We start from the raw sequence: 24,919 nt of genomic DNA on the forward strand, positions 1-24,919 counted from the left end.
ATATTCCATATTCCATATTCCATATTCCACATTCCATATTCCATATTCCATATTCCATATTCCATATTCCATATTCCATATTTCATATTCCATTATTCATATTTCATATTCCATTATTCATATTTCATATTTCATATTTCATATTTCATATTTCATATTTCATATTTCATATTTCATATTTCATATTTCATATTTCATATTTCATATTTCATATTTCATATTTCATATTTCATATTTCATATTTCATATTTCATATTTCATATTTCATATTTCATATTTCATATTCCATATTCCATATTCCATGTTCCATATTCCATGTTTCATGTTCCATATTCCATATTCCATATTCCATATTCCATATTTCATATTTCATATTTCATATTTCATATTTCATATTCCATATTCCATATTCCATGTTCCATGTTCCATATTCCATGTTTCATGTTCCATATTCCATATTCCATATTCCATATTCCATATTCCATATTCCATATTCCATATTCCATATTCCATATTCCATATTCCATTTTCCATATTCCATATTCCATATTTCACATTCCATATATTCCATATTCCATATCCCACATATCCCTAGCTTCCCATATTCCAAGTTGAAAGCGCATTACAGCTTCGTCTTAGCACACACAGCCTATAGGCTGACATAGGCAGACGTACATTCCTGACTCAGTCTGTATCTAGCGCTCTGTGTAACCACTTTTGCCACTGACATATTTGCACACACAAACACACTCCTTTACACACACACACACACACACACACACACACGCTGAATCTCTTTTCGTATATGCATACTCATGGCATATTTTCACACCGGCTTAAGTAAATAGACCCTAGCTTTCTTAGGCATAGCTGCCACCACGCCCACTTGCCTGCCGCCTCCCGCTCGCACGTGAAACAAAGCGGTGGCTAATGGCTCTCGAGCTGGCAACAGCCCGTGAAGTCTCCCTGTTGTAAGTCTTTAATACAGCTGACCTGCCCGTCGATTGGGTGATTAACTTTTTGGGCAACATCTGTTGGCTGGGTGGTTGGGTGGTTGGGTGGCTGGGTGGTTGTGTGGGTGGTTTATTTGGCGTAATTAAATTGTTAACGCACACGTGTCGTCTGTTCGCCGCGTTGGCTTTAGCGTATTTATGCATGTGCATGGGTTCATTTAAGCGTAATGCTTTTTACATTGACAAATGTGGCAGCAGCAGCAGCAGCAGCAGCAGCAACATCCACGCTAATCCAGCCAAAGCCAAGCTGTGACACACAGAGAGCATGGGAGAGGAAACGAGCGAGACTGAGTGAGTGAGAGGGGGAATGCTACACACACCCATCCACGTCCTTTTTGTGTTTCCCCAAACCCAGTCACTGATTCCAGTTCACTTTGCATGGCTTACGCCCTTGGCTGGTGTTTTTAATGCTTCATTGGCTTAATTGCCAACCACACACACAGGCACACACACGCACGCACACACATCGTACGCAACTTTTAGCCAACGAAACTGAATTCAACCACAAACACGTTCATTTACCTTTTTACCAGCTACACATACCGCCCAACTCGTTGGCCATGTTCAAACTTGGTTAAACATTTCATTTTAAAGGCCTTTTCATTTGCGCTTTAAGATTTTTGCTGTAATAAAAATGTAATTAAAATACCCTGTACATTAAAATTTGATATCTATAAAACTAACTAACTAGAGTATTTTGTATACCTTTATTCTTCTATACCAAGAGTAGTCTCTCTATATAACTCATTGAACTCAGGAACTATGGACTCTACAAGCAACATATTTGGTATAATATATTCAAAGTCATATACTGTTTTATATACTTCATAGCACTCAGGTAATACCAAAATTGATAGACAGCCTCCTGTCACTCTAGTCTCTCTATATAACTCATTGAACTTAGGAGCTAGGGACTCTACAAGCAACATATTTGGGATACGAACTCTACTTAGATTTTTAATATATTCAAAATTATTAGCAGCCCTCGTGCTGTTATATATATATATATATATATATATATACAAATACCAAATTTTTTAGACAGCCTCCTGTCACTTGTTTAATTTATTTAAAATTATATTTTATAGATTTAAAAAATATTTCGTAGTCTTATATACCTCGCTTGCCATTCAACTTTGTCTTAAAATAATAAAATTGATTTGATCAATGCATGCTTAGTTGCTTTAACAGCACGAGCAATTGTTTATTTCAATATACGCATTTAATATTTATTTATTTATGTACATACATGTGTATCTGTCAGTTGTCTATGTAATATCTACAACTAGCTGAGCGAGCTGCATGTAAACGCCTTGTGCATGAATGAACTGTAATTTTCAACAGATTAAAGATAGTTCAGACTTGTTAGTAGACTGCTGTATACCCTAACTATGCAACTAGTAAGTTAGACTCCCTCTCTTTCTATACTGCTACATATCTCTTATTCTATCTCTTTCTCTCTTCCTTTTCTCTATCTGTCTTTTTGTCCCTTTCACTCTGATTACATAAACAAATTCTTAGCAAATACTTTGTAGAGCATTCAAGTCAACTATTTGTTAATCAACTATTATTAACCAATCAAATCTCTATATAGACAATATATAGATCTTGAAAACCGTACGATCAAGGCAGCATCTTATCAGATTTTAGACTTTGCGTAGTACAACGACTTAACCTAGCTGCTAGTCCAGTTTTGCATAGACAGAGATTAAACAAGTGCGCATTTCCAATCGACGTTTATCAATACTCGTATACTATATAATTATAGAAGTCGAGTCAAAAATACGATCGGTTTCGCTATAAAAGCAACTCGTCGAGCCGCTGACGCGAACAGTTTCGTTTGACGATTCGCAACTAGAAGAAAGAAGCAACATGAAGTGGCTGTCGTTGGCTTTTGTGCTGTCTCTGTTGGCTCTGGCAAGCGGTGAGTGCTAGTCGGGCATGCCCCAAGCAAATACCCTAACTATGCAGCCAATTCAAATGTAAATCCATCTACAGCTAATCCGCTGCATCCAGGCAACGTGATCATCAATGGCGATTGCAAAGTTTGCAACATTCGAGGCGATTAAGAAAATATATAAGAAATAAACAAAAAAAAAAATAAATATAAAATATTTGTGTTTTTGTATTTTGCCAACATTCTATTCTATTTCAGCATTTTCTCTTTAGGTAACAATTTAGACATGAAAATTAATTTCAGCTGCTGCAACGTCTCTCAACCTCCGTGCACATTGCAGTTGATGCAATGTCCATTGATGATAACATCACCGGGCCTTAGGGGGGTAGCTAGAGGTAGTGAGAGAGAGCGAGAGATTACACAACAGTTAGTCGAGCTCGTATAGCCTTTACATACCACTGGCCAGCGCCAAGAGGCCCAGCAAAAATGCAATCGATAGAATTCTCATCTTGTTCAAAGTCAACCTACCAAACCGAACTGAAGCAACTGCAATCACATTTCCGTCTTATATAGCTCATTAGGCAACTGTGCTGTTCGTAGAAATATATGTATATTATACGGCTGATAACAGGTCAATGAAGAGATTGCTCGGGAAAACCCGCACAATTCAATATATGCAAAAAGCTAAAAGTGGACTGTGGGGTGTTTGAGGCGAGCTCAAGTGACGCTTGCGCTATTTATATTTCGGATAATTAGACAGAAACGTACCAAGAATATATAATATATATTTTGTTGACACTCAATTGAGTGTCACAAGATGATTTATTGAAAAACGATATGCTCAGTAGAAGGCAGCCTCAATTTTATAGGGTATGAAAAAATATACAATGAGATAGAGCGAGAGAGAGATAGAGACAGGGGGTAGAGAGGGGGAGAAGGAGAGTTAGGCAGTGATATAAAAGAGGGATAGAGGCACTGGAAGAGGCAAAGAGATAGAGAGGGGCAGAGAGAGAGAAAAAGCATAAGAAAGAGAGTGCTGAGAGACAGATATGTGAAAGAGAGTGATAGAGGCACAGATGGAGGCCCCTAGAGACAGGGAGAGTAAATGAAACTGAAGGCCGAGTGAAAGGCAGGCTGTCAGCAGCCACATAGAGAACGAGAGAGAGAGAGACAGCATATGAGAGGCAATGCTAGAAAGGTAGCTACAAAAATTGAGAGAGAGCGAAAGCGAAGAGATAAACAACTGAATTGGAAAATTCTAAACTGATAAAAATATTTCAAATACTATATATAATAAAATAACACTATTGTGCCAGGCAAATCAGATTTTCCAAGCAGCTCATGAAATATAACTGACAAACATAGAACCAATAGCTATGCGAGAGATACCCTAGTTATAAAAATGTAGCTCCAAAAATAACTCTTTATCACATATGCAAATTTTGTTTATTTTATATATCATTTAAAAATAACTATTAATGAAAAAATTTGCTTATAAAATAATACAGCAGGCCAAAGCCAATGGCACCCGAAGTCAGGGCCTGGCTGACAGCTGCGGATACTTTGACATCCCCTGGAATGATCACGGAGTCGTCATCCTCGGGCCGATTGCAATCGACACATTTGCCGTTGATAATCACCTTGCCAGGCGTGGCTGTGGAAACAAATATATAATATATAATATATATATATAGAGTATTAGATTTCTGTGCAAATTTCATTTACCACAAACAGCAGCCAGAAGGCAGCCCAAGAGCAGCAGCTGCAAAGCAATCGATTTCATATTCACAGCAACGATTCCAAACGATCTGAAACATCGGCGTCTATATCATGCACTTTTATATAGAGCACAATTTTTAGATTGACTCGATTGGGGCACTCGACTTGGCATGCTCTCAGCTCATCGCAGAGATAGTGTTGCTTCGGTATTTCCCAACATCTAATATATATATATATTTGTTAATCTCTTCAATATTTCTACTTACCACTAGCCAGAGCCAAGAGGCCGAGCAGAAAGGCGAGCGACAGGAATTTCATATTGATTTTGTTGTGGTTTGTTCGACTGCTGTGAAGACTCAAGAGTATTTGCGATTGCACTGATGCCAAGCCACTCGTCCAGCCAGCCTTTTATAGCTGCTCAGCTCAATGTGTTATCAACTGACACTGGCACTGGCACTGGGGCTGGGGCTGGGGCTGGACCTGGCGCTTGGAATTGCCCAGTGCCAGCCGAGCTCAAGTTTGAAAAATTCCCAATTGCGTTGCGCGATATGTTGAGATTTTGCAAAACTAACTGGACTATGCACATCGAGCGTGCAAGTGAGGCACAGAGGGGAAGAGCGGCAGGGAGAGGCCAGAGCCATTAAGTATATTTTCATAGCAAAGTCTTTATAGCTTGTTTTAAAATGTAATATGGAAAAGTCTTGCATTTACTTTCTTTCTACTTTCTAATATTTTTTTCATCTGTCTCACTCTAATTTTTACAGTCATTGTCATAGATATAGTCGACTTGATGTTTCTGATATATATGTATATATATATGAATATAATAAATATATAAAAATAATAAATATATATATATATATATATAATCGTAATCTAAGAGAAATTCTAGTCTTTCTGCCTTTTCATCTTGCACTCAGCTTTTCTGTTCTATCTTTAGCAATTTGTATGCTTTCTATCTTCTTTCTTTCTCTCTATCCCAAAGCCTTGAATCTCTTTAGATATTCTTTATGCTTTTTCTCTGTACATGCATAACCTCCCTTATTCTCTCTAATTATAGCTTTCTGTTTCTATGCAAATCTCTGTCGATTTATCTGTCTCTCTTTGAAATAGTCTTTTACTCTTATTCTCGTTCTTTATCATTACTCTATGTCTCTCATAGTCTTTCTCTTTATTGTCTCTCTCGCTCTATAGCTTTCACTCTATCTCTTTCTCTCATTTTCCAACATTTTTTGCTATGTATCTATCACTCCCTCTCTTTTTTTCTATCGTGCTCATAACCTCATTTCCCCTAACACTCTGATCTGGCATTCTTTCGGTCTATTTCTAACTTTGTCTCTCTCCATCACCTGTCAATCTCTTGCTCTCTCTCTATGTCTCTCCCGTTCAACCTCACTCTTTATTTCTCTCTCTCTCTCTCTCTCACTCGTTTTATCTCTCAAGCTGAAGGAGATCTCTCTTCTATCTCCCGAGAGAGAGAAGAGGAGAGAGAAAGAGAAAAGGGAAGAGGGGAGCGAGAGAGAGAAGAGAGAGAGAAAAGAGAGAGAAAAGAGAGAGAGAGAGAAAGAGAGGAGAGAGCGAGAGGGGGAAAAGAGGGGAGAGAGAGAGAGAAGAGGAGAGGGGAGAGAGAGAGAGAGAGAGAAGAGAGAGAGAGAGATAGAGAGAGCGAGAGAGATAGCTTTCTCCTATCTATCACTCTCTCTCTCTCTCTCTCTGTCTTTCTCCATCTCTTTCTCTCACTCTCTCTATCATCTCTGCTCTATCAGTCTCTCTCTTCCTCTACTCTCTCTCTCTGTCATTCTCCATCTTCTTTTCTCTCACTTTCTCTGTCTCTCGCTCTCTCTCTCTCTCTGTCTGACTCTCTCTTCCTACCTCTCTCTCTCTCTTTCCCTGACTCTCTCTTCCTGCCTCTCTCTCTCCTCTCTCTCTCTCTCTCTCTCTCTCTCTCTCTCTCCCTGACTCTCTCTTCCTGCCTCTCTCTCCTAATATCTTATTTTGAATTCATATAGAAGGCTGCCTTTAAGTTACTTTCCTTTTACAGGGTATCTCTAACGATCATCATCCGTCCATTGATTACCACAGTTATGAGTGTTTACAATTGAAATCGAATATTCAATATCAATTGCGACGTTCGAAGCGTGGCGCCTCCACCGTTTTATATGTTAATTAACTTAATTTCTTTATACATTTCCGACTAAGCGCTAAAACGTGTTATTTAACCACTTGTTGTTGTTTTGTTTAGAAAATAAGCTGGAATCTGTTAGCCGAAGCATGCATAAATTCTAGGAAAAACAATTTGCTAAGCAAATGCAGTTCTATAAAACTGAATTTATTATTTATAGAGAGTAATCAAGTTGTTTAGTGCAGCTGAAGATATGATGTGCCTCAGCTGCTTATTAATTGGCATGCTTTTTAGTAAGTGTATAAGCCTTTGATTGATATATTCTAGGGTATATAAGAAACTATAAGCAAGCTGTCTTGATGACGTAGTCATGGCTAACGATGCCGATAATGGGCATAACACATATATAATAAAGCCTTCTGCTAACTGTTTATGCATTATCAGATTAGAACCGGTGCACGTTTTGCTATAGGGTATTCTAAGTATTAATTGTAAATAATTGTAAATGCATATTAAATACGATCATGTATAGTCAATGAGTCAGGAAACACTAGACTCTGAAGCTTAGCAATTTATATGTATTTAGATACAGGGTATTTGCTAGTCATGCTAGATGTTATTTGTATTCTAATCTATATCGGATTATGTTGTAGTCGAATAATATAATTATTATAATAAGCTAAAGTGGCATTCGTCAAAAACAGGGTATTTTCTAGTCAAATAATTTTTTATATATTTTCAATTTACAGTTACTTTTATTTATAGCTGTATTTGTCATCTTATTAAAGGGTATTTTATATGTTGTAGTCGAATAATATAATTGTTATAATAAGCTAAAGTGACATTCTTATTACAGGGTATATTTTTGTCATGTTTATTTTAATATTAGAAAAATCTGTATTTGTGTGTCAGTAAAATTTGTATTTTTAGAGGTAGGGTATATATCAGTTGAGCCAAAAATATAAATATTTTAGCATATTTTTATATGACGTTTGTTTACATGTCATAAATATAATAATATTTAATCGTTCAAGTTTATAAATCAAAATTGACTTAAAAAATGCTTTTGAGTTGTTTACTCATAAAATGAAAATATATTATATATATATATAAATATTTTTGCATAAATATAATATATATATATTAATTTTGCTGTGAATGAATTGAGCCAAGTTTCTCACAAGTTTCCTAGACATGAGCAGTAGTCTTATACTTTTCACAAACAACTCTTCAGATACTATATAGAAATCTGATTAACAGATTATTCGATTTATATATATATTTTTTTTTCTCTCACACATATATATATTTATATATATATTTATTTCAAGTTCATTCATACATATATGTATTCCTAGACTTGCAATCATCAATGATCTCCAGTTTCTTAGCTAGAAAATGTGAACATTTTTTATTGCTATAGACAATTTTTGGATTGCAAAGTAATTAATAAAATTGTTGTTTTTTGTCTAGTTTTTTATTTTATATATTTTTTTATTGCTAAGTTAATTTTGAAACGCAGTGTGTACATAAATAGATTGTGCCGAACAGATTGAGGTAAGCTAGGAGACGCTGAACAGCAGATGCAGGCCGGGGGCTACGTCTATTTACCGCCATGGACATTGCAATATTTGCAATCGCCATTGATGACCACATTGCCTGGATCGGGCGACAATGGAACAGCTATCAAAAGAGACAGAGAGAAACATTTAGTTAGTATATATTTCGATTCTGATGAGGCATTCGCTACTCACCATTGGCCAGAGCCAAGAGACCGAGCACAAAGACGGTGACAACTGAGAAGAATTTCATGTTGTTGGCTGTTGATTGTTGGTTCGACAAATGCTTGAGTTGAACTGATGCTGCCTACAACGCAGCTACGATCTTATATGGATGCTAAGCTAAGCGGCGTGCGTTCGGGAAATTCACAGAGCTAAGCTGAAAGCGAGCGATCGGACGCGCATATGGAAATTCCCAGCTGTAGACGGCGCACTTGCATTCCTTATCACAGTCTCTGGGAATATTCAAGTGTTAAGTGCTAAATCCCAGCTGACAATTGACATGCTGTGCCAAGTAGCATCTTTATTGTTACCTGGAACTGTCAGGTGCTTTATTTTGGAGCACAGATATTATAAGTAGTTAATAGACTAGTGGAGTGAGCTTTAAGTATGTCTAATTGATGAGCATTTGATGTTTGTTGTAGTTCTTTGGGAAGTCTTACTATTGCTATCTCTTACTTTGTCAGCTTCTGTCTCTTTCTTTCGCTTTATGCATCAATCATATCTGTTACTATTTAGCCATTAACCTGTAGCTTTTGTCCTTGTCTTTATTTTTCTCTCTATCTCTCTCTATTTATATAGATATCTCGATGTTTCCCCACCTCTCTCTCATTCTCTTTTACTATCTCTTTTTCTCTTTCTCCCTTCTTTCATACCTCTAACCCTGCTCTTTCTTACTCTTTTTATTTTCCCTCTCTCTCTCTCTCTTTCTGCCTATCTCTTCATATTTGTTTTCTTCTTTATTTCTCTCTGTCTGTCTTTCTCTCGCCTTTTTTCCTTCCTTCTCTCCATTTCTCTGCCTCTATTATGCTACTTCTCTGAATATTCCTAAATTTTTAGTTTGGAAAACATTTTCATTTATAAGAATCGCATAGAAAGGCGATTGCTCTCTCTTTCTAACACCCCATCTCTCGCTCTTTATCTCCCGTTTTTTCTCTTCTTTTCAGTTACTATCTCTTTTTCACTCACTCTTTCTCCCTCTTTCTCTCTCGCACTCTAAAACTCTCTCTCTCTTTACATGCTCAATCAAACAATCATGGCCTCTACAGCTTTCTTTATCTATCATTCCAATTACTTCTGGCTCAAAATTGTACTCAAAATTCACTTATAAGGAATCATATATTAATTAAAAATAGAATTTTAATAAGTACATATATATATATATATAATATATATATATATATATATATATATATATATAGTAGTGCAATCGCCTCGTCAAAATTGAAACGTGTCACGAGTTCAGCTTTGTTTAACAACTGTCAAGACATTGATAATCCGGGCAATTCCACATAATATTTATATATATAAATATTTATTTAAATTAAGATTTCTAGCATATATAGAAATATACTTTGTATACAGTATTTCTAGTATGCATAGCATTGAGTCTACTCCGACGGGAGGGCAATCAATCGATAGCTACAGCTGAATCTCTATCTCGATTTTGAATCGCGCACGATTCTAGCCGATTTGCCCACTCGACGTTAGTATAAAAGATCCATTACAGCGAGCAGAGTTAAACTGAGGATGAGGTGCCTTACGCTGTTAACTCTATTAGTTTTGGCGCTGCTCGCCAGCTGTGCGACAGGTGAGACAATTGCCAAAGGTATTCGCAATGGGATTCATAACAAGAATCGTTCCTCCAGCTGGCAAGGTGAGCATCAAGGGCGAGTGTGTGGATTGCCATAGAGATGGTACGACAACTCGTCGACCAAGTCGAACGCGTGGTCGCCAGACGACGCCCAAACCGAAGCCGAAGAGCACGAAACACTCTGATGAAGATGATGATGCTGGCTGGATGCTGAGCCAGGGCGGCTACGGAGCGCAGAGTATCTCGAGAGGCGGTCGCTACAAGAGGCAGGGCTATCAGCAGATAATTACCAGTGATCCAGGTCTAGGTGGCGGTGGCTGGTCAGGTGGCCGTGTGACCACAATCAATACACGTGGACGTCCAGGTACCTATGTGCATAACGATGACTGCGTCGGCTGCAACATAAATGGTTAAGGGGCACACAATGGGGGCTTGATTAAATTTCAATAAACGTATTCTCGAGCGCCAGCTAATGCAGTGTGCAGTTGGTTAGTTGTTGACCTTGTCAAATGTAACCAGTTTGAGCTTTGCTCAGGGTATTTCCAGCCACAGATCAAGTAGCCGACCCGTGATAAGCAAACCTAAGCCGGCCAACGTGTATATAAAGCTGTTCGGTTCGTCTCACAGCTGTACAGATGCAATTCAGATTTACAATGCGCTTATTTGTTTGTGCTCTATTTGCTGCTTTGCTGGCCATGGCAACGGGTAAGCATCAACAGTAGCCGCCTCAGCTTATCCTCTACTCTACTTGCTCCCTCTTTGCCCGCCGCCCGTCTGCAGCTGCTGTGGTCATCAATGGCGTCTGTCAGGATTGCTCGCCGCCAGATGCTGAGACTTTAGTTGTGGGCGATCGGGTGTACAAGGGTCGTCCAGGACAAGGCACTGTCTATATCAATGGACAGGGTGCCAGTGGCAGTGGCAGTGGCAATCGCAATGCAGCTGGTGCCAGGCCCTATGTGGTGCCCGATGGCTACAGTGGACGTGTGCCTGGCGGCTCCTACGTGCACAATTCCGATTGCAATGGCTGCGACATTCGCGGCTAAATCTCTGTGTATTTGCATGAACTGAAATAAAGCTGCATCTATAGAGGGTATGTCTGTGTTGTGCTTTCTATGATGAGTTTTCACTGGGCTGTTATAGGGCATATATAGCAGCAGTACGAATAGCTAATGAAAGTAGTGGGCGAATAATGCTAAGCAAAGCTGCCTTTGTCTCACACTACAGTGCTTAGATTTTTCCCATACGCTCGCTGGGGGCGTGGCGAATGCCTATGTACTATTTCGTTCATAATTTAGAAGCTAGAACTAAAGAGTTTGACAGCTCAGTTACTTCAGTCTGCCTACTGAGCTGTTTCTTAATGACATAATTCGATGACATAATTCCTACTTCTTAGTTTTTTTTCTTTTTTACAGCTTAAAGAAATTTTACATTAATTTAAAAAATAAACATTTTTTTATATTTTTAACTAATTTTATTTAAAGCCCAAAAATATTTCAAACTACCCTCGTGTATATGTAAATTGAATGTATGCTTAATAAAAAGTGAAAAAGAGTTACTCTACAGATGGCACATATAAAGTAATGCATTTACAGGGTATCAAAGCAGCCAAAAGCTCGCTTCGTAATGAATTTTAAATTTTAAATATTAAATATTTAAATAAAATACTAAAATAAATAAATAAAATACTAAAATAAGTTTCAAATTATTTATATTTTTTAAATATTTTTATTTTTCCTTTTTTAAATCAAGGAAATTTTTTATAAATATTATTTTTTTAATAAATAAATTTTTAATAAATAAGATGTTTACATTATTTAATTTTATTTAATTTAATACAATTATAATTTAATAAATGTATTTAATTTAATAAAATTAAAATTATTATATATTAATTAATTTATTTATTACTTATTTTTATATATTTTAAGGACTATACATATAGTCATAGAAGAAGAATTAATGGAAATATTATAACTAAAACAATTTTCTAGTGCCAAAATCTATAACTGTATATATAATAACTGTAAGTGAAATGTCTTTAAGACTTATAGGACATACGCTATATATATATTAATTTATATATATTTTATACATATATTATTTATTTAATTTAGTTCACTTTTTTACTTTATTTACTTTCTAATCACTTTACAGGGCATCGTAGAGTCATCTATGCCTTACGCTCGACATTTGCAAATAATATTACTAACAAACATCATTTATGTAATTCCAGTTGGGATTTACTCTCGGCTCTTGGGCAAGTCCCAAGCCCAGTTTTAGCTGCATTCCCCCACCTCAAAAGCCGTTGGCCTTTGCTTTCGCTCCTACGATCGGGGAATTATATTCTAAATACATCTTTTTGCAATGATAATGAAACGACAGCTGATGAGTGCCTATATATAAGATGCTCAGATCATGAGAAATTCTATTCAGTGCTCAAACCAAACAAGATGAGGTGGTTCGCTCTGTGTGTCTTAACGTTCGCTTGGCTGGGTCTGATTGCAGCGGCGCCTGCTGGTAAGAGTTTTATACACATAGAATATACCAATATATATATAATCATGTATCGTATATATATAAATTCAGGTCAGATACGTGTGCGCACCTCCTCCACGACGCGGGTTCATGTGCGCAATGGCAATATCAAGTGGAATGGCAATTGCCACAATTGCGACATTCGCACCACCAAAGACACCGCCCAGGTGACCAGCACCAGAAGCAAGCAATGGTCACGTAAATTCTAAGCCCATAAAACTGAGCTTAAGTAATTAACTTGATTACTCAAGTATTTATAATTCGAATTATAATGCTGCTGTCTTCACGGCAAAGTGTATATATTTTTAGTTTTAATATTTATTTTATATTTAACAGTTAATAAAGTGTCATAATAGAGTTTAGTAATCTAACTGTCTATATATCTATCTAATATTTTTTAAGTAATTTTTTAATGTAGAAAATTCTCTTTTGTTATAGATTTAAATTCTTAAATATTTTTTCAACATTTTCTATAAGCTGAGAAAACTCTTCTTACACTAAATCAATCTTTAATCTCTACATTCAAGATTTCGAAATTTCTAAATTGTTTTCTTTTTTATCTAAAGTTTTTCAATTTAAATTTTCTTTAAGGCTTTGCCCTGTTTCATTATATTAATTAATTAATTTTAAGAAAATACCCAAAATATTTTCCAACCTATTCTAAGCAAGTCGTAAATCAGCTCAAGCTGCTTTGCCACTCACAGCTTTAGTCCAAGAAAATATATTTAATGGTGGTAAAAATTGCCTTCATTTGCGAGTTTGGTGGTGCGAAGGCAGCGATAGCGACGTTGGTTGCTGCTGCTTCGGTTGCCTTTGGTGTTGCAACCCTTTTTTTTTTGGCCAAATGACATTACACGTGTTTCTTGTCTACAAATTTTTATGTGGCCTTCGCCATAAAACCAGCCGTTTCCTTGAACACTCTTTTTGCTGCTGCTTCTTCTTCGTCGTCTTCGTCTTCGTCATCGTATTCTTCTTTCTTTGAGCATGTCCTGTTTCGACATTCACGTTGCTCGCTTTTTATTGCCAAAGCACGAAGCCAAACCGCTGTGCGCCTGTAAATGACTCCCCGGGCACCTTTATATTGACTCGTAAAATTGCGACATTTAGAGCAAAACCCCCATCCTCAGCTGCAAGGCGACTAAGCAAACACTCGACCCCATCGCCCCTCCCCCTGTTCACTCACTCGACTAACCCTCTACCCGCACTTCCGGTCGTTTGTCTTTTTGTGTGTTGCCTGCTTTTCGGCGCCGCGGCGACTTTCTTAACATTATTTCGTTTTTATTTTTAAATTTGATTTTTATTTGCCTCACAGTCGCAGCCGACAACGATTTTTACGGTCGAGTGTTTTGAACCCTCTAGCTTACCTTTTTTGCACAAGCGAACAAAGGGTAGATTCGCTTCAGAGTCACCATCTAGTTCGTTTGATAAGTTGAGCTAAATTACTAAAGTATATTTACGCTCAAATATATTTTCAATATATAAATACGTCAACCATTTTTAATTTAATATTTTATATGAATATTTCCTTATTTATCATTATTAATTTCTCACAGGGTATAATATGTGCGACTACTGTTAAATTGATTATTAGTTCCCTGCTGTTACTGCTACCATCGCCGGAAATTGACTTGGAAAACGTTTCAGTATTTGTTTTTGTTCTCTTTAGGGCGTGCAGCTCGAAAAATTGAAATCGGGCATTATGTTTGGGAGCAGCGGCTATAATCGCAGTGACACGCCCATTGGAGGAAAAGCACTTTACAGCGTTCACTTTCTGTCTGATTTTCACTTAACATTCGGTACCGTTAATCATTGCTTTTGCATATTGATCTTTGCTTTGCCATCAGATTAAATAAATCGAATATAGAGATGTCACTGCGCTCTTGAGTTTTTAATTTACTTCATCTTTAACTGTTAGCTCGCTATTGTTGGTGCTTCTGCGTTCACTGCTCTGCTTGCAAATGATAACTGTTGTTTACTTATTCCATTCTCTTCGCGAGTGGCTGAGTTTCGAAGCTTCCCTCTCTGTTGCATATGTTTGCTTGTGTGTTTATATGTTTCTGTTTGCTACGTTTATATGCAGTAATTAATTAATACACATATTTAATTAAGAAATAAAGTGAAATGTTGTGAAATGTAGTGAGGTGTGAGCTAATCAATCAATGATGCGTACAAATTTAATTTAATTTAATTTATAAAAAAAATAAACATCCATACATATGTAAGTACATACTGTACATACAGTATTTTTATATTAAATATTAACTAACATAGTACATGTGCATGTGTACCTATAGATACATACGTATATGCATGTAGCCCTAAGAGCAAAAAATAATTAAACCGAATAGCTCGCCTTAAAGAGAACGGCAAACGAAAGCATTTGGCTTAAGCCTGTAGTCTTAAGCTGCTCTCTTCCTTACACACTAGCAGCAGGCAAAGCAATGCTCGTACTTTCGGTTGTTGTTGTTTGTTTCTGTCTGTGTTTTGCATAGTCACAAATTGAGGTCTGCTTTTTCTGCTCAATCAGACAGTTGCAAAGGGCATTCTCCTTCCCTCCTTCTCTCTCTTTCTCTTCTCTTTCTCTCCATCTCTTGTGCATATTAGTTGCTCTGGCGCCCTTCAAAGATAAGCCTGCAGACGATTAAAGCAGAGAATGAAAAATCCACTTTTGTTGTTGTTATGCTATGCAAAGGCTTTGTTGTTGTCTATGATTTTAAGTTTCTTTTTTGCATTTGCAGACAACTGTAAAAAGAAAGCTTGAAGCTCGCAGTGTACTTCACTGCTCAAATACGCAATGGCAATAGCCACGGCATTCGAAACTTTATTAATTTGAAATATGCAGGCGAAGGTGTGGCTGGGTCGGCGGGTCAAAAATGATTTATTGGATTTTTGAAGAGCGCACTCGAGCGAACAATTCAATTCAATGTTCAGCGTAAAAGCGTTCATAATTAATTTAATTTTTTTGCCGCACAGACATTGCGCATACGCAACGTTGCGCGGCTACATAAATGTTGGATATATATGTATAAACATATATATAAAAGTATTCATATATATTTACCTTGGCTCTTGCCATGAGGTTCTTTCGCTTAATCTACGGTTCGTAGTGAAAGTGAGCCGCAATTTATTTAACGTTTTTTTCTTTATTTTTTAATTTCACCCTTTCAATTGCAATGAATTTCAACCCCATTTCAGCGAGGTCCTTGTTGCTGTTGTTGTTGTGCATTTAAGTGGCATTTTCTGTTGCACATCTCACAGGATGTGGCAGGATGCCGCTGCAGAGCGTATGATATAAATTAATGAATAATTGAGAGAGAGAGAGATGGAGGAAGATAGAGACAGAGACAGCTGTCAGGAAATGTTTATTAAAGGAAAGGAAAGGAAATGTTTAAGCTGTTCAAATTTGCTATTAAATCAAATAAGAAATTTACTAACTAAATAAATATTTTATAAAAATTTATTTTAAAGGCATTTTCATGGTTCGCTGCCTTTATTTATTTTAATTGAGAATTTTATTGAATTTTATTTTATAATATATATTTTACCTCTGGCAAATTGCATTATGAATTTGTAATTATTTTTTGCATACTTTTTGGAGCGTTTTGTCAGTTCAAATTTCACTTTGATTTGATTTTTTGTGAATATTTTTATTCATAAATTATGTGATTGAAAGTACATTTATAACACATTTCAATTAATTCTGATTATTTTTTTGAATAATTTTGCATGACTGCATTTGCTGCATGGATTTTTAATTAAAGCACTGTATTTATATTTAAATATTTATTATATTGATTATTATAATTAGTGTCGAAGAGATTTAATAAACGCAACTGATTGACTTAATAAATTTTTTATAAAGAAATTATGCATTATATAGTAAAAAATATACGAATTTATTAACTTTTCTCTGTATAGATTAACTACAAAGCTTTAAGAAGCTTGATTGAACTTGTTAAGCTGCTTAATGGGAATGGATTGGCCTTTGGCTTATAATTATTGCGAAACTGAGCTTAATGTAAGCTTTTCAAATATTCATATATGTAGCTTCATAGAATATATTAAAGCTATCTTGCGCCTTTAAAGCTTTTCGCCTACAGCAGTTGGCCATTGTTTATGCTGTCGATTTTCAATTAAGCTCGATTCGAGTGCAAACGTAATTCTTTACTTGTAATGGAGCTGACAAGCTGTGTGGGCTAAGGGGATGGGCACACGAGTATGTGACAATCAGTAATCTAGCTTGAATGGCATGTCCATACACACACACACACACACACACACCTTTGGTGTATTGAATGTGCGCATGAAACTTGACTCGGGACTGATTTCATTTTCGTAATTACCTCAGCGACTGCAACCTCTGTGCCTGCCTGCCTCTGGCTCTGGCTCTGGCTGTTGTTGCTGCTGGTGTCTGCAGGTGTCGTAGCTGCGGCTTAACGAGTTGATTAAATGTTGTAATTGATGAAATTGCGATGCGAAGCGAAGCTTTAAAGGTGTAAATGCTGGGCTTTGATAAACATGTGGCGGGGATAAACATGTCATTGTCATTAGAGGCCTAAGAGAGGGCGTGCCAGCTGGCGAGGGCACAGGAAGGCGACTGGACAGTGCGCATCAATCAAATAAGCACGAAATGCACACGTTTTCATTTATAAATATTTGCGGCAAGGGTCGCACGACTACACAAAAGGCCGAGGCAGAGTTTTTTTTTTCGTTTTTGCACTTTTTGAGGGTTCGCTTTCGCAGCCAAAAGGCAGAAATAAAAAATGATTTAAAAATTGAAAGGATTATGGGGCGAGCAACAACAACAGCAACAGCAGCAGCAACGAAGCGCGTTAATGTTGATGCCGCCGCGGGGCAAGCAGCAAAAAAAAGGGTCGGCAAAAAAGGCAACGAATTGAGAGCGGGCGAGAGGAAGGGCGCTATAGATCTGACTGTGTATAGATATATATATTTACTGATATATATATGTATATATATATATATATATATATATATATGTCTCGCTGGTGTTGCTGTCAGTCAAACAAAACTGTGCAAAAATCAACGAGGCAAATGCGAAACAAAAAGCCAAAGCTGACAGAGGGAGGCAGAGAGAGAGAGAGAGAGAGAGAGAGAGATAGAGGGCAAGGCTGTACATGTGAGTGTGTGCGTCTGTGTGTGTGGGCAGAGGCCAAACAGCATTGTTGTTGTTGATGGTCAACAATATAATTTGAACAGGAATGAAAAGTAAACGCGCCAGAAATGGGCGGATCCTCTGCAGCTGCAGCTCATATTACATCACAGTGTGTGCGTGTGTGTGTGTGTGTGAGTTTTTTATACTGCTGCACGTTACGTCCTGCGGGCATATCAAATAATGTATGTATATATATCTAGCAAAAAAACGTGCAACTTTTGTATAAATCAAATCAAATATGTGAACAAAATGTTTTCTCAGTTGTCGTGAGAGCTTCAAATCAGATTTTCTGACAATTTCTCTTCACATTTTTTGGTAGATATTACGGAATGTGCTTGGAACAGTGGAAGGAAAAACAGGAAAAGATAAATAATATTTTGCCAGAATATGTGATAAAAAAGAAAGTAGCTCGAAGTATAAATAAAATTGAAGTTATTAAAAGAAAAAAATTAAGATGAATAGTTTTTTCTTTTTTTTTTTTTGTATAGCAAAAAGAATATCGAAGCGAGAGTCTACTATATATATAAATATATATATATATATATATATATATATATATATATATATATATATAGACATAGTAGTTGTAGGAAATAAATAATGTAAATGTATTCATTATTATTAGTTATTTATTAATTAACTAATTAAAATGCATTGCAATTTATTTATAAAAAAATTGTATAAAAATAAGGTAAAGGAATTATACTTAATTTATTTTAATTTAAAGCTAATTTTTTGACTGAGCTAAATTATAAAATTAGTTGAAAATTATTACACATTTTTAATAAGTTCAGAGCTTAATTATTTCAACTAATATTCAAGCTGCCTTTCTTCAACTGTTTCAAATACTTGTGAGTTAAAAATGCCTCTTCAATTGGCACTAGATAAATGTTTATAGCAATTTCGTGCTCATAATGTATATTAGCCAAATCATTGAGCCAATAACCATGCCCACTGTGAAGCAGCCGCCACTCACTTACAAATTACATATACATGATGCACATACAAACAAACATATATATATATATATAGAATATATTTTGATATGTATAAAACTTTGTGCTGAGGGATTTGGTTTAGCTTCAGCTTCAGCTCCTGTTTGCTGCTGTGAAACAGCTGCCATTGCTGCCTGACCAAGCTAGCAAAACTCAATTTATTGTTAAGCGCCGCAGGGCCACTGTCCGTAGCTGCGCTAGCGCCACCGCCCGTCGACTCTCTGACCAGTGCCCCTGCACCTGGCCCTACCCCGGAGTTGCTCTGTTCAGCAATTTTCTATAGCTTTTGGTTTTGCTTTTCGCCTTGTGGTTGTTTGTTTTTTCTTTCCTTTTTGGGGTTTTGGCTCCTGATGCGGTTCGCATATTTTTGTCTTGCTGCCGACTGCCGAAAATTGAAAATCATAATCGCATCAACTTTAGCAGCAGCAGCAAAAAGTTTTTTTTTTTCGTTCACAAAACTTTTTGTGTCTCGGCCGCGCGCCTTCAAGTAGGCAACGAAATGGCCACAAAAGTTGGCCGAAACATTTCTAGCCAGATAATTTGCACTGGATTAGTTGGGCCAAGGTATAAAGTAGTGTGTGTGAGTGAGAATGAGTTTATGGTCAGTGGCTGGTTAAGCTTTTGCCTTCACTTACTCAGTCTGTTATCGCGCTTTGAACATTGCGCCCATTTAAACTTTTGCTGAAGTGCATTTAACAAGTTCTGTTTGTTGATAGAGCTTTTGAAACATTTTGAATGTTAGCTTTGGCATAGTTTAATAGCTGTATGAATTTCACAGTAAAGTTTTGATTAATTGATAAGAGCTAAGCTTAAACGCTGCGAACATATCTAAATTTGAAAGTCCAAAGTTCAACTTTAAAACTAAGCAGCTTAATGAACTGTATACAAAGCTCAATCACATCCAAAGCTCAACTAGTTTACTATAATTAACTTAAAGGAGCCAGCTAAATACGTAACGCTCAACTTTATCATAAAAATTACCATCGATAAAGCACATAAAAGCTCTTAGCTGATTTAAATGTCTTTATTTTAACTCAATCTAAAGCTCACAATTTAATTGCCTTGCGCTTTTATTGCTAGTTAAAAAAGTCAACAAAAAACGCATTAGGCCTGTCAGTCAAATTAATTATATAAAGCTCAAACTTACATCTAAAGGCTGCACATAATAAAGAAAGCACATTAAAGCTTTTGGTTTAATAAGCTGTCAAAAAAGCTACAAAGTGCAAAAAAAAATATATTTAAACCTTTCTCAGCTGCTATCAGCTGCCACCACATAAAAATTCGTTGCATGTTCAACTGGAGGCGACTCGAGCCACATAAAACAATGGCATGCAACATAAACAGTAAACTGGCAAAAAAGTTTTTAGCTCAAGTGACGTTAACTAGTTGGCTGCTGGCGGGCTGCTCGACTGCTTGGCTGCTACTGCTGCTGCTGCTGCTGCTGTTTTTTTGCGGCCTTTAAAGTTGCCAAGTTATTTGCCAGCAATCAGAATCAGTGCAGGCCAAACAACTTGCCACAAGCTGCCAGCTATGCCATCGTATCGTATATTAAGTGGCTCGTCTGCAGTCGTCCCAGTCTCTGCGTAGGTTGCACTCACTTAGCGCTGCCCGTCTGTCTGTTGCAACATGATGTGGCAAGTTCTGTTCCTGTTCCTCTTGCTGCTGCGGTTTCTGCTGCGTAATTGTTGATTTTATGCGTACAGGCAATGCCATTAAGTCTTTGCAACATACTGGCTACCGTTGTCAGCGTGAAATGCGTCGAGTGGACATGCAGCACCAAGAAGACACAGCCAGCAATTAAGTCAAACCTGTACCACAAACGGCAGCAGCAGCAGCAACATCGAGTTGCAACCTACTTGTTCAGCATTCACTAATTAATGTCAATGTCAAGTGGTGCAAGCAATTGAAATCGCTTAGGATCAAACTCTAATGCAACGAGAGCTTGTAGCTAGGGCATCAAATTAAGTTGCAAGCCAGATTAACTGCAGGCTAAGGCAAAGCTTTTAAAAAACGCACTAACTGTTGACTAATTATTGTCCAGTTGAAGTCTACTGCAGATGGAAAGTCTGTAGCATGTGGCAGCTAGACAATTTAACTGTTAAATTATATATTTGTTAACTCTAAAATTTTACAAGGTACTTTAGCATGCATTGTAAAATTGAAAATGCTAAAGTTATACATTAATCTGTTAGAGTGTGGAAGCTATGTGAACTAGACGCTTAAAATTATATTGGACTTACAATGTACTTTAACATGTATTGTAAAAATATAATTTTGAATAAATTTATAAATTTGTGAATTGGCTGTACAGCTTAAAAAGCATTGCTGAATTTAACATCAATAAAAATTTTTATTATATTTAGAAACTTAACTCTATATATTTTTATATATATTAATTTGATTTGTAAAATAAAATTGGTATATAAAATCAAGCTTTTTAAAAAATATTTGTTATCATATTTTAATACATTTTTTTAACTTCCTTAAAGCATTTAATAGCTTTAAAGTGCTTGCTCTCTCTTTCTCACATTACATCTCTCCCGTTCGTTCACTATCTGGCAAGTCCAAATAATTAGATATCAATGCGAATAACTGTCATAAACCACTTTACACTCTTAATTAATCCAATTAATGCCATATTGGAATTTGTGATAAAATTAAAAAAAAAAAATAATGAACGAAATTCGACCCTACACAAATAATGAAATTAATTTGTTGAATAATTACAAGCTGGGCAATAAGTGAACTCATTATGTAATGAACGGTCCTTTCGTACGGTAAAAACTCACAAACAGCAACAAAACAGAAAGCGGCGAACATCATAATAAAAATAACATTAAAGTGGCAAGGCAAAAGGGATCATAAAAATGAAATCAACGTATTAACTACATGGCAGACAGCAGTCACACACATACTCACGCACAAGCACACGCACACAGGCACATTTATAGTCATAACAAGCTCACGCCATATCCTCATCCAGCAGCTGGGCAGATAAAACGCAACGAAATAAAATCAATTCAAATAAAAGCATAAATACGACCACAGGAAATGAAAATGACGATGACTCCGTTGCCTTTACACTCTCCCTCTTTCTTTCTCTCTTTCCCTCTCTCAGTGTCTCTATCTCGTCTCTGTTGCTCCCCATTCGCACACGCAGCACCCAAAAAGCTGGCGCTGCCCACCCTCAAGGGTTCGGCCTGCAGATGACTGTAACTGTTCTGCCCGAGGGGCAGAAAGGGACGGGGCATGGGTGTGTCAGCATAACATGGGCAAGGGGAGAGAGCAGCACAGAGAGGGCGAACTGAGCTGAACATGTAAGCGCGCATTTTACGGCACAAGCATTTTCGCTTAATAAAATGTTAAGTGGGGGAGAAAAAGGGCGGCAGACAAAAAGCGACAGCGCCACTGTGAAGTTGACTGTGCGTCTGTACGAATGTGTGTGTGAGGCAAAGGACTTGCAGAGAGAAACGACAAATAGACAGACAAACAGAACGCCCAACTGTCAGACAGACTGACTGCCAAGCGAAGCAGTGGGGCAGGCAGAGTCGTAAAATTATATTTACAACACAAACAAAGCTGTCGACAAGGCAGCAGCAGTAGCAGCAGCAACAGCACAACGCCAGCAGCGACTGCGACGACAAGAGCGAAGCTGAATACAATGATAAGCATGAAGCGGATGAGAGGCCCACACATACACAGACATTCTGTTACACGTACATTCTCTTCCCCTTCGCCTCTTGTTAGCTCTTACTCCCACTCTCTTACAAAACTTGAAGCGCCTGCAAAAAGGGCGCCGTGTGCTTTGTTGAGCGCCAGGCAAGAGATGAGACCGAGGCGCCCAGCAATTTCCCGCACTCAAAAAATAACAATGGCGCGTTGAAAATATCCGCTTCCGCTACCGAAGGCACAAAAAAAGACAAGATGTGCGAGTGCGAGTGCGAGTGAGATCGTGCACACAAGGAAAGGCAGCACAGCTGCGACTTTAACTGTTGTTCGCTGTAGTCTGCTTTTTGGCTAAGCGGCGAGCATGCGAGTGAGACAGAGCAAAAAAACGCCAGAACGTGCGACTGGCAAGCAACACTCCAAAAATACCAAAATAAAAAATATAAAAAAATTTAATTCAATTTAAACACAATGAAATCATATTTTGCAACAAAATGTACAAAATTCAGTTTTGGCCCATGGAACCTGACAACTTGAAAATGCTTTTCATTTGCTCGACTTTATGTGGGTGTGTGTTTGAATGTGTTTGAGTGTATTTGAGTGTGTGTGCTTACGTAGCTTTGGCAGCTGGCAATTCCATTTCTATTAGCATTAGCTGGACAGCCAAATCATCGTGTGGCAGGTATATTTGTGTGTGTGTGGGTGATTGCTGCGGGTGTTGTTTGGATAGCCATGCGACTAGAATATGTTGGCATAAATATTTATACGCTTGCAGCGGCGACACAAACACAGACGCAGTCGACAAGCCAAAGCACAAATATGCAAAGCTCCCTTGCTACTGTGTGTGTGTGCGTATGCATGACTTTGGTTTATGTGCACAGTGGGAACTCATTGGAGTGAACAAGTGCGTTTAAGTGACAGGTGGATTGAATTGAAGTCAAGTATAAATTAAATATAAGAATTGGATCTTAATAAAATAAATAAAATAAGGAAATAAATTACAAATAAACTTAAATTTTTAAATTCAGTATACTATTTGATTTCTTATAGGAGTTCAAACACTAAAGCGGTCTCACTCTTTTTTCTTTTTTTCTTTCTTTGCATAGTACAGTTTCTGCTCTTAATTAAATTTACTATGCAGGCTTGACTGTATAATAGAGTCTTTGCTATGCATGCGTGTGTGTATGTGTGACTACTTGAAAATCACATTAAGCCCGCTGGCATAGCTCTGCCACCGAGGATGTATGACAGACTAACTGTATCTCTCTCTTTATCTCTGTCTCTCTCCTTCTGTCTGACTGTCCAATTCTTGTATTTGCAAATGGCAACTTGGACTTCAGTCGTTGCGTTGTTGTTGTTGCGCCTTTTGCCAGTTTTTGCGATTGTGTATGTGTGTGTGTCTTGTTTATTATTCATGCTGTGTGCTCCTTTACACCATTACAAGGACCTTGTGGCTGACGCTGCGCTCTGTTTAAATGGCGCATAAAATATTAATAGCTTCATTAGCATTCGCACAAATTTCACATAATTACATAATCAGAAGAGGGGTGGTAGGGCGGCAAAGGGAGCCAAATCGAAAACGATGTGCAACATTTTGTGGCAACAAAGCCGCTTTATAGTATGAATTATATACAGTTTTCCAAAAACTGTACAGACGCACAAAGCCCTTTTAGGCCAAATTGAGGTCCCTTTGCTGGGCGGCGCACTGAGCCGTTAAGTGGGCGGACAGAGGAAGGGGTTCAAAGTGACAGCAAACATTTTGCCTATGTGCAGGCCGGGATTTGAAATATTGCCGTGTGTGTCAGAAAGGGAGAAAGAGAGAGAGAGAGATAGATAGCGTAAGAGGGGGAACGCAAATGAATGAGACGGCAAGCAATAAAATGAAAAATATTTGAACTTTAGCAAAAAGCGCACAAGGATATCAATTCCCAGAAGCATACAAAAAATACACAAGTGCATGTGCGAGCGTGTGTCTGTGTGTGTGTGCGTAGTCAAATCCAACTAGAATCAGAATCACAGCAATAAAATTGAAAGAGCGTGCACGAATGCCAATAGAAAACAAACAGCAGTGAGCGGAGCAGAAGGGAAAGAAGAGGCGGATGGCTGCTCAGTATATTAGGTTGAAGCACAAACAAGTTTTTTCGGCACACAAATGGGACATAAGAGACAAAAAAAGAAAAGGAGAAAAAGGACGAAGGAAACGACAGACAACGTTTATTTGCCTTTTTGCCTCAATGGCAGCAAAGGCGAATTTAAAATGAGAAACAAAATCAACAACAACAACATTGATGACTGATTCGTGTCAAATTCAGCAAAGCTTAAGAATGTGTCATCCGATATGTAATAAGCTCGAGCACGTGTCCTGCAAAAGGAAAACAATATTAAGGCAGTCAAAGTTACACAAAGGTCAAACGGAACATTATGGCT

General features: G+C 37.3%; 5 protein-coding genes across 7 annotated transcripts; 3 read left to right on the forward strand and 2 right to left on the reverse strand.

Moving 5' to 3' along the window:
- Nucleotides 1-2,767: 2,767 nt before the first annotated feature.
- On the forward strand, nt 2,768-3,127 carry LOC111602275 (immune-induced peptide 3). Its single transcript, XM_023319271.2, has 2 exons — nt 2,768-2,937; nt 3,012-3,127. The coding sequence occupies exons 1-2, from the start codon at nt 2,886-2,888 to the stop codon at nt 3,080-3,082; spliced, it is 123 nt and encodes a 40-aa protein (XP_023175039.1). The 5' UTR covers nt 2,768-2,885; the 3' UTR covers nt 3,083-3,127.
- Nucleotides 3,128-4,366: 1,239 nt separating this feature from the next.
- Nucleotides 4,367-4,735, reverse strand: LOC111602336. Its single transcript, XM_023319341.2, has 2 exons — nt 4,636-4,735; nt 4,367-4,564 (listed from the first exon to the last, which is right to left on the reverse strand). The coding sequence occupies exons 1-2, from the start codon at nt 4,691-4,693 to the stop codon at nt 4,386-4,388; spliced, it is 237 nt and encodes a 78-aa protein (XP_023175109.2). The 5' UTR covers nt 4,694-4,735; the 3' UTR covers nt 4,367-4,385.
- A 3,471-nt stretch (nt 4,736-8,206) lies between these two features.
- On the reverse strand, nt 8,207-8,629 carry LOC111597696 (immune-induced peptide 2). Its single transcript, XM_023312532.2, has 2 exons — nt 8,506-8,629; nt 8,207-8,434 (listed from the first exon to the last, which is right to left on the reverse strand). Exons 1-2 carry the CDS (start codon nt 8,561-8,563, stop codon nt 8,355-8,357), a joined length of 138 nt encoding a protein of 45 aa, XP_023168300.1. The 5' UTR covers nt 8,564-8,629; the 3' UTR covers nt 8,207-8,354.
- A 1,382-nt stretch (nt 8,630-10,011) lies between these two features.
- Nucleotides 10,012-11,216, forward strand: LOC111597677 (immune-induced peptide 23). Of its 3 annotated transcripts, none has more exons than XM_023312506.2 (2): nt 10,012-10,120; nt 10,904-11,216. In XM_023312506.2, exons 1-2 carry the CDS (start codon nt 10,060-10,062, stop codon nt 11,164-11,166), a joined length of 324 nt encoding a protein of 107 aa, XP_023168274.2. In that variant the 5' UTR covers nt 10,012-10,059; the 3' UTR covers nt 11,167-11,216. The 3 variants fall into 3 exon arrangements, with proteins under 3 accessions (XP_023168274.2, XP_023168271.2, XP_023168273.1); XM_023312503.2 differs by lacking the exon at nt 10,904-11,216 and adding an exon at nt 10,179-10,596 and having other exon boundaries at nt 10,016-10,120; XM_023312505.2 differs by lacking the exon at nt 10,012-10,120 and adding an exon at nt 10,732-10,828.
- A 1,325-nt stretch (nt 11,217-12,541) lies between these two features.
- LOC111597719 lies at nt 12,542-12,882 on the forward strand. Its single transcript, XM_023312558.2, has 2 exons — nt 12,542-12,640; nt 12,710-12,882. Exons 1-2 carry the CDS (start codon nt 12,574-12,576, stop codon nt 12,865-12,867), a joined length of 225 nt encoding a protein of 74 aa, XP_023168326.1. The 5' UTR covers nt 12,542-12,573; the 3' UTR covers nt 12,868-12,882.
- The last annotated feature ends 12,037 nt before the right edge of the window (nt 12,883-24,919 follow it).

This window comes from Drosophila hydei, unplaced genomic scaffold (assembly GCF_003285905.1).
Source record: "Drosophila hydei strain 15085-1641.00,03,60 unplaced genomic scaffold, DhydRS2 tig00008122-arrow-pilon, whole genome shotgun sequence".
NCBI lineage: Eukaryota > Metazoa > Arthropoda > Insecta > Diptera > Drosophilidae > Drosophila > Drosophila hydei.

Coding starts and splice junctions, on each gene's coding strand:
- LOC111602275 (XM_023319271.2), top strand. CDS start 2,886: ATGAAGTGGCTGTCGTTGGCTTTTGTGCTGTCTCTGTTGGCTCTGGCA. Junction 2,938..3,011: donor TCTGTTGGCTCTGGCAAGCG/GTGAGTGCTAGT, acceptor ATCCATCTACAG/CTAATCCGCTGCATCCAGGC.
- LOC111602336 (XM_023319341.2), bottom strand. CDS start 4,693: ATGAAATCGATTGCTTTGCAGCTGCTGCTCTTGGGCTGCCTTCTGGCT. Junction 4,565..4,635: donor CCTTCTGGCTGCTGTTTGTG/GTAAATGAAATT, acceptor TTGTTTCCACAG/CCACGCCTGGCAAGGTGATT.
- LOC111597696 (XM_023312532.2), bottom strand. CDS start 8,563: ATGAAATTCTTCTCAGTTGTCACCGTCTTTGTGCTCGGTCTCTTGGCT. Junction 8,435..8,505: donor TCTCTTGGCTCTGGCCAATG/GTGAGTAGCGAA, acceptor CTCTTTTGATAG/CTGTTCCATTGTCGCCCGAT.
- LOC111597677 (XM_023312503.2), top strand. CDS start 10,060: ATGAGGTGCCTTACGCTGTTAACTCTATTAGTTTTGGCGCTGCTCGCC. Junction 10,121..10,178: donor GCTCGCCAGCTGTGCGACAG/GTGAGACAATTG, acceptor TCGTTCCTCCAG/CTGGCAAGGTGAGCATCAAG.
- LOC111597719 (XM_023312558.2), top strand. CDS start 12,574: ATGAGGTGGTTCGCTCTGTGTGTCTTAACGTTCGCTTGGCTGGGTCTG. Junction 12,641..12,709: donor GATTGCAGCGGCGCCTGCTG/GTAAGAGTTTTA, acceptor ATATAAATTCAG/GTCAGATACGTGTGCGCACC.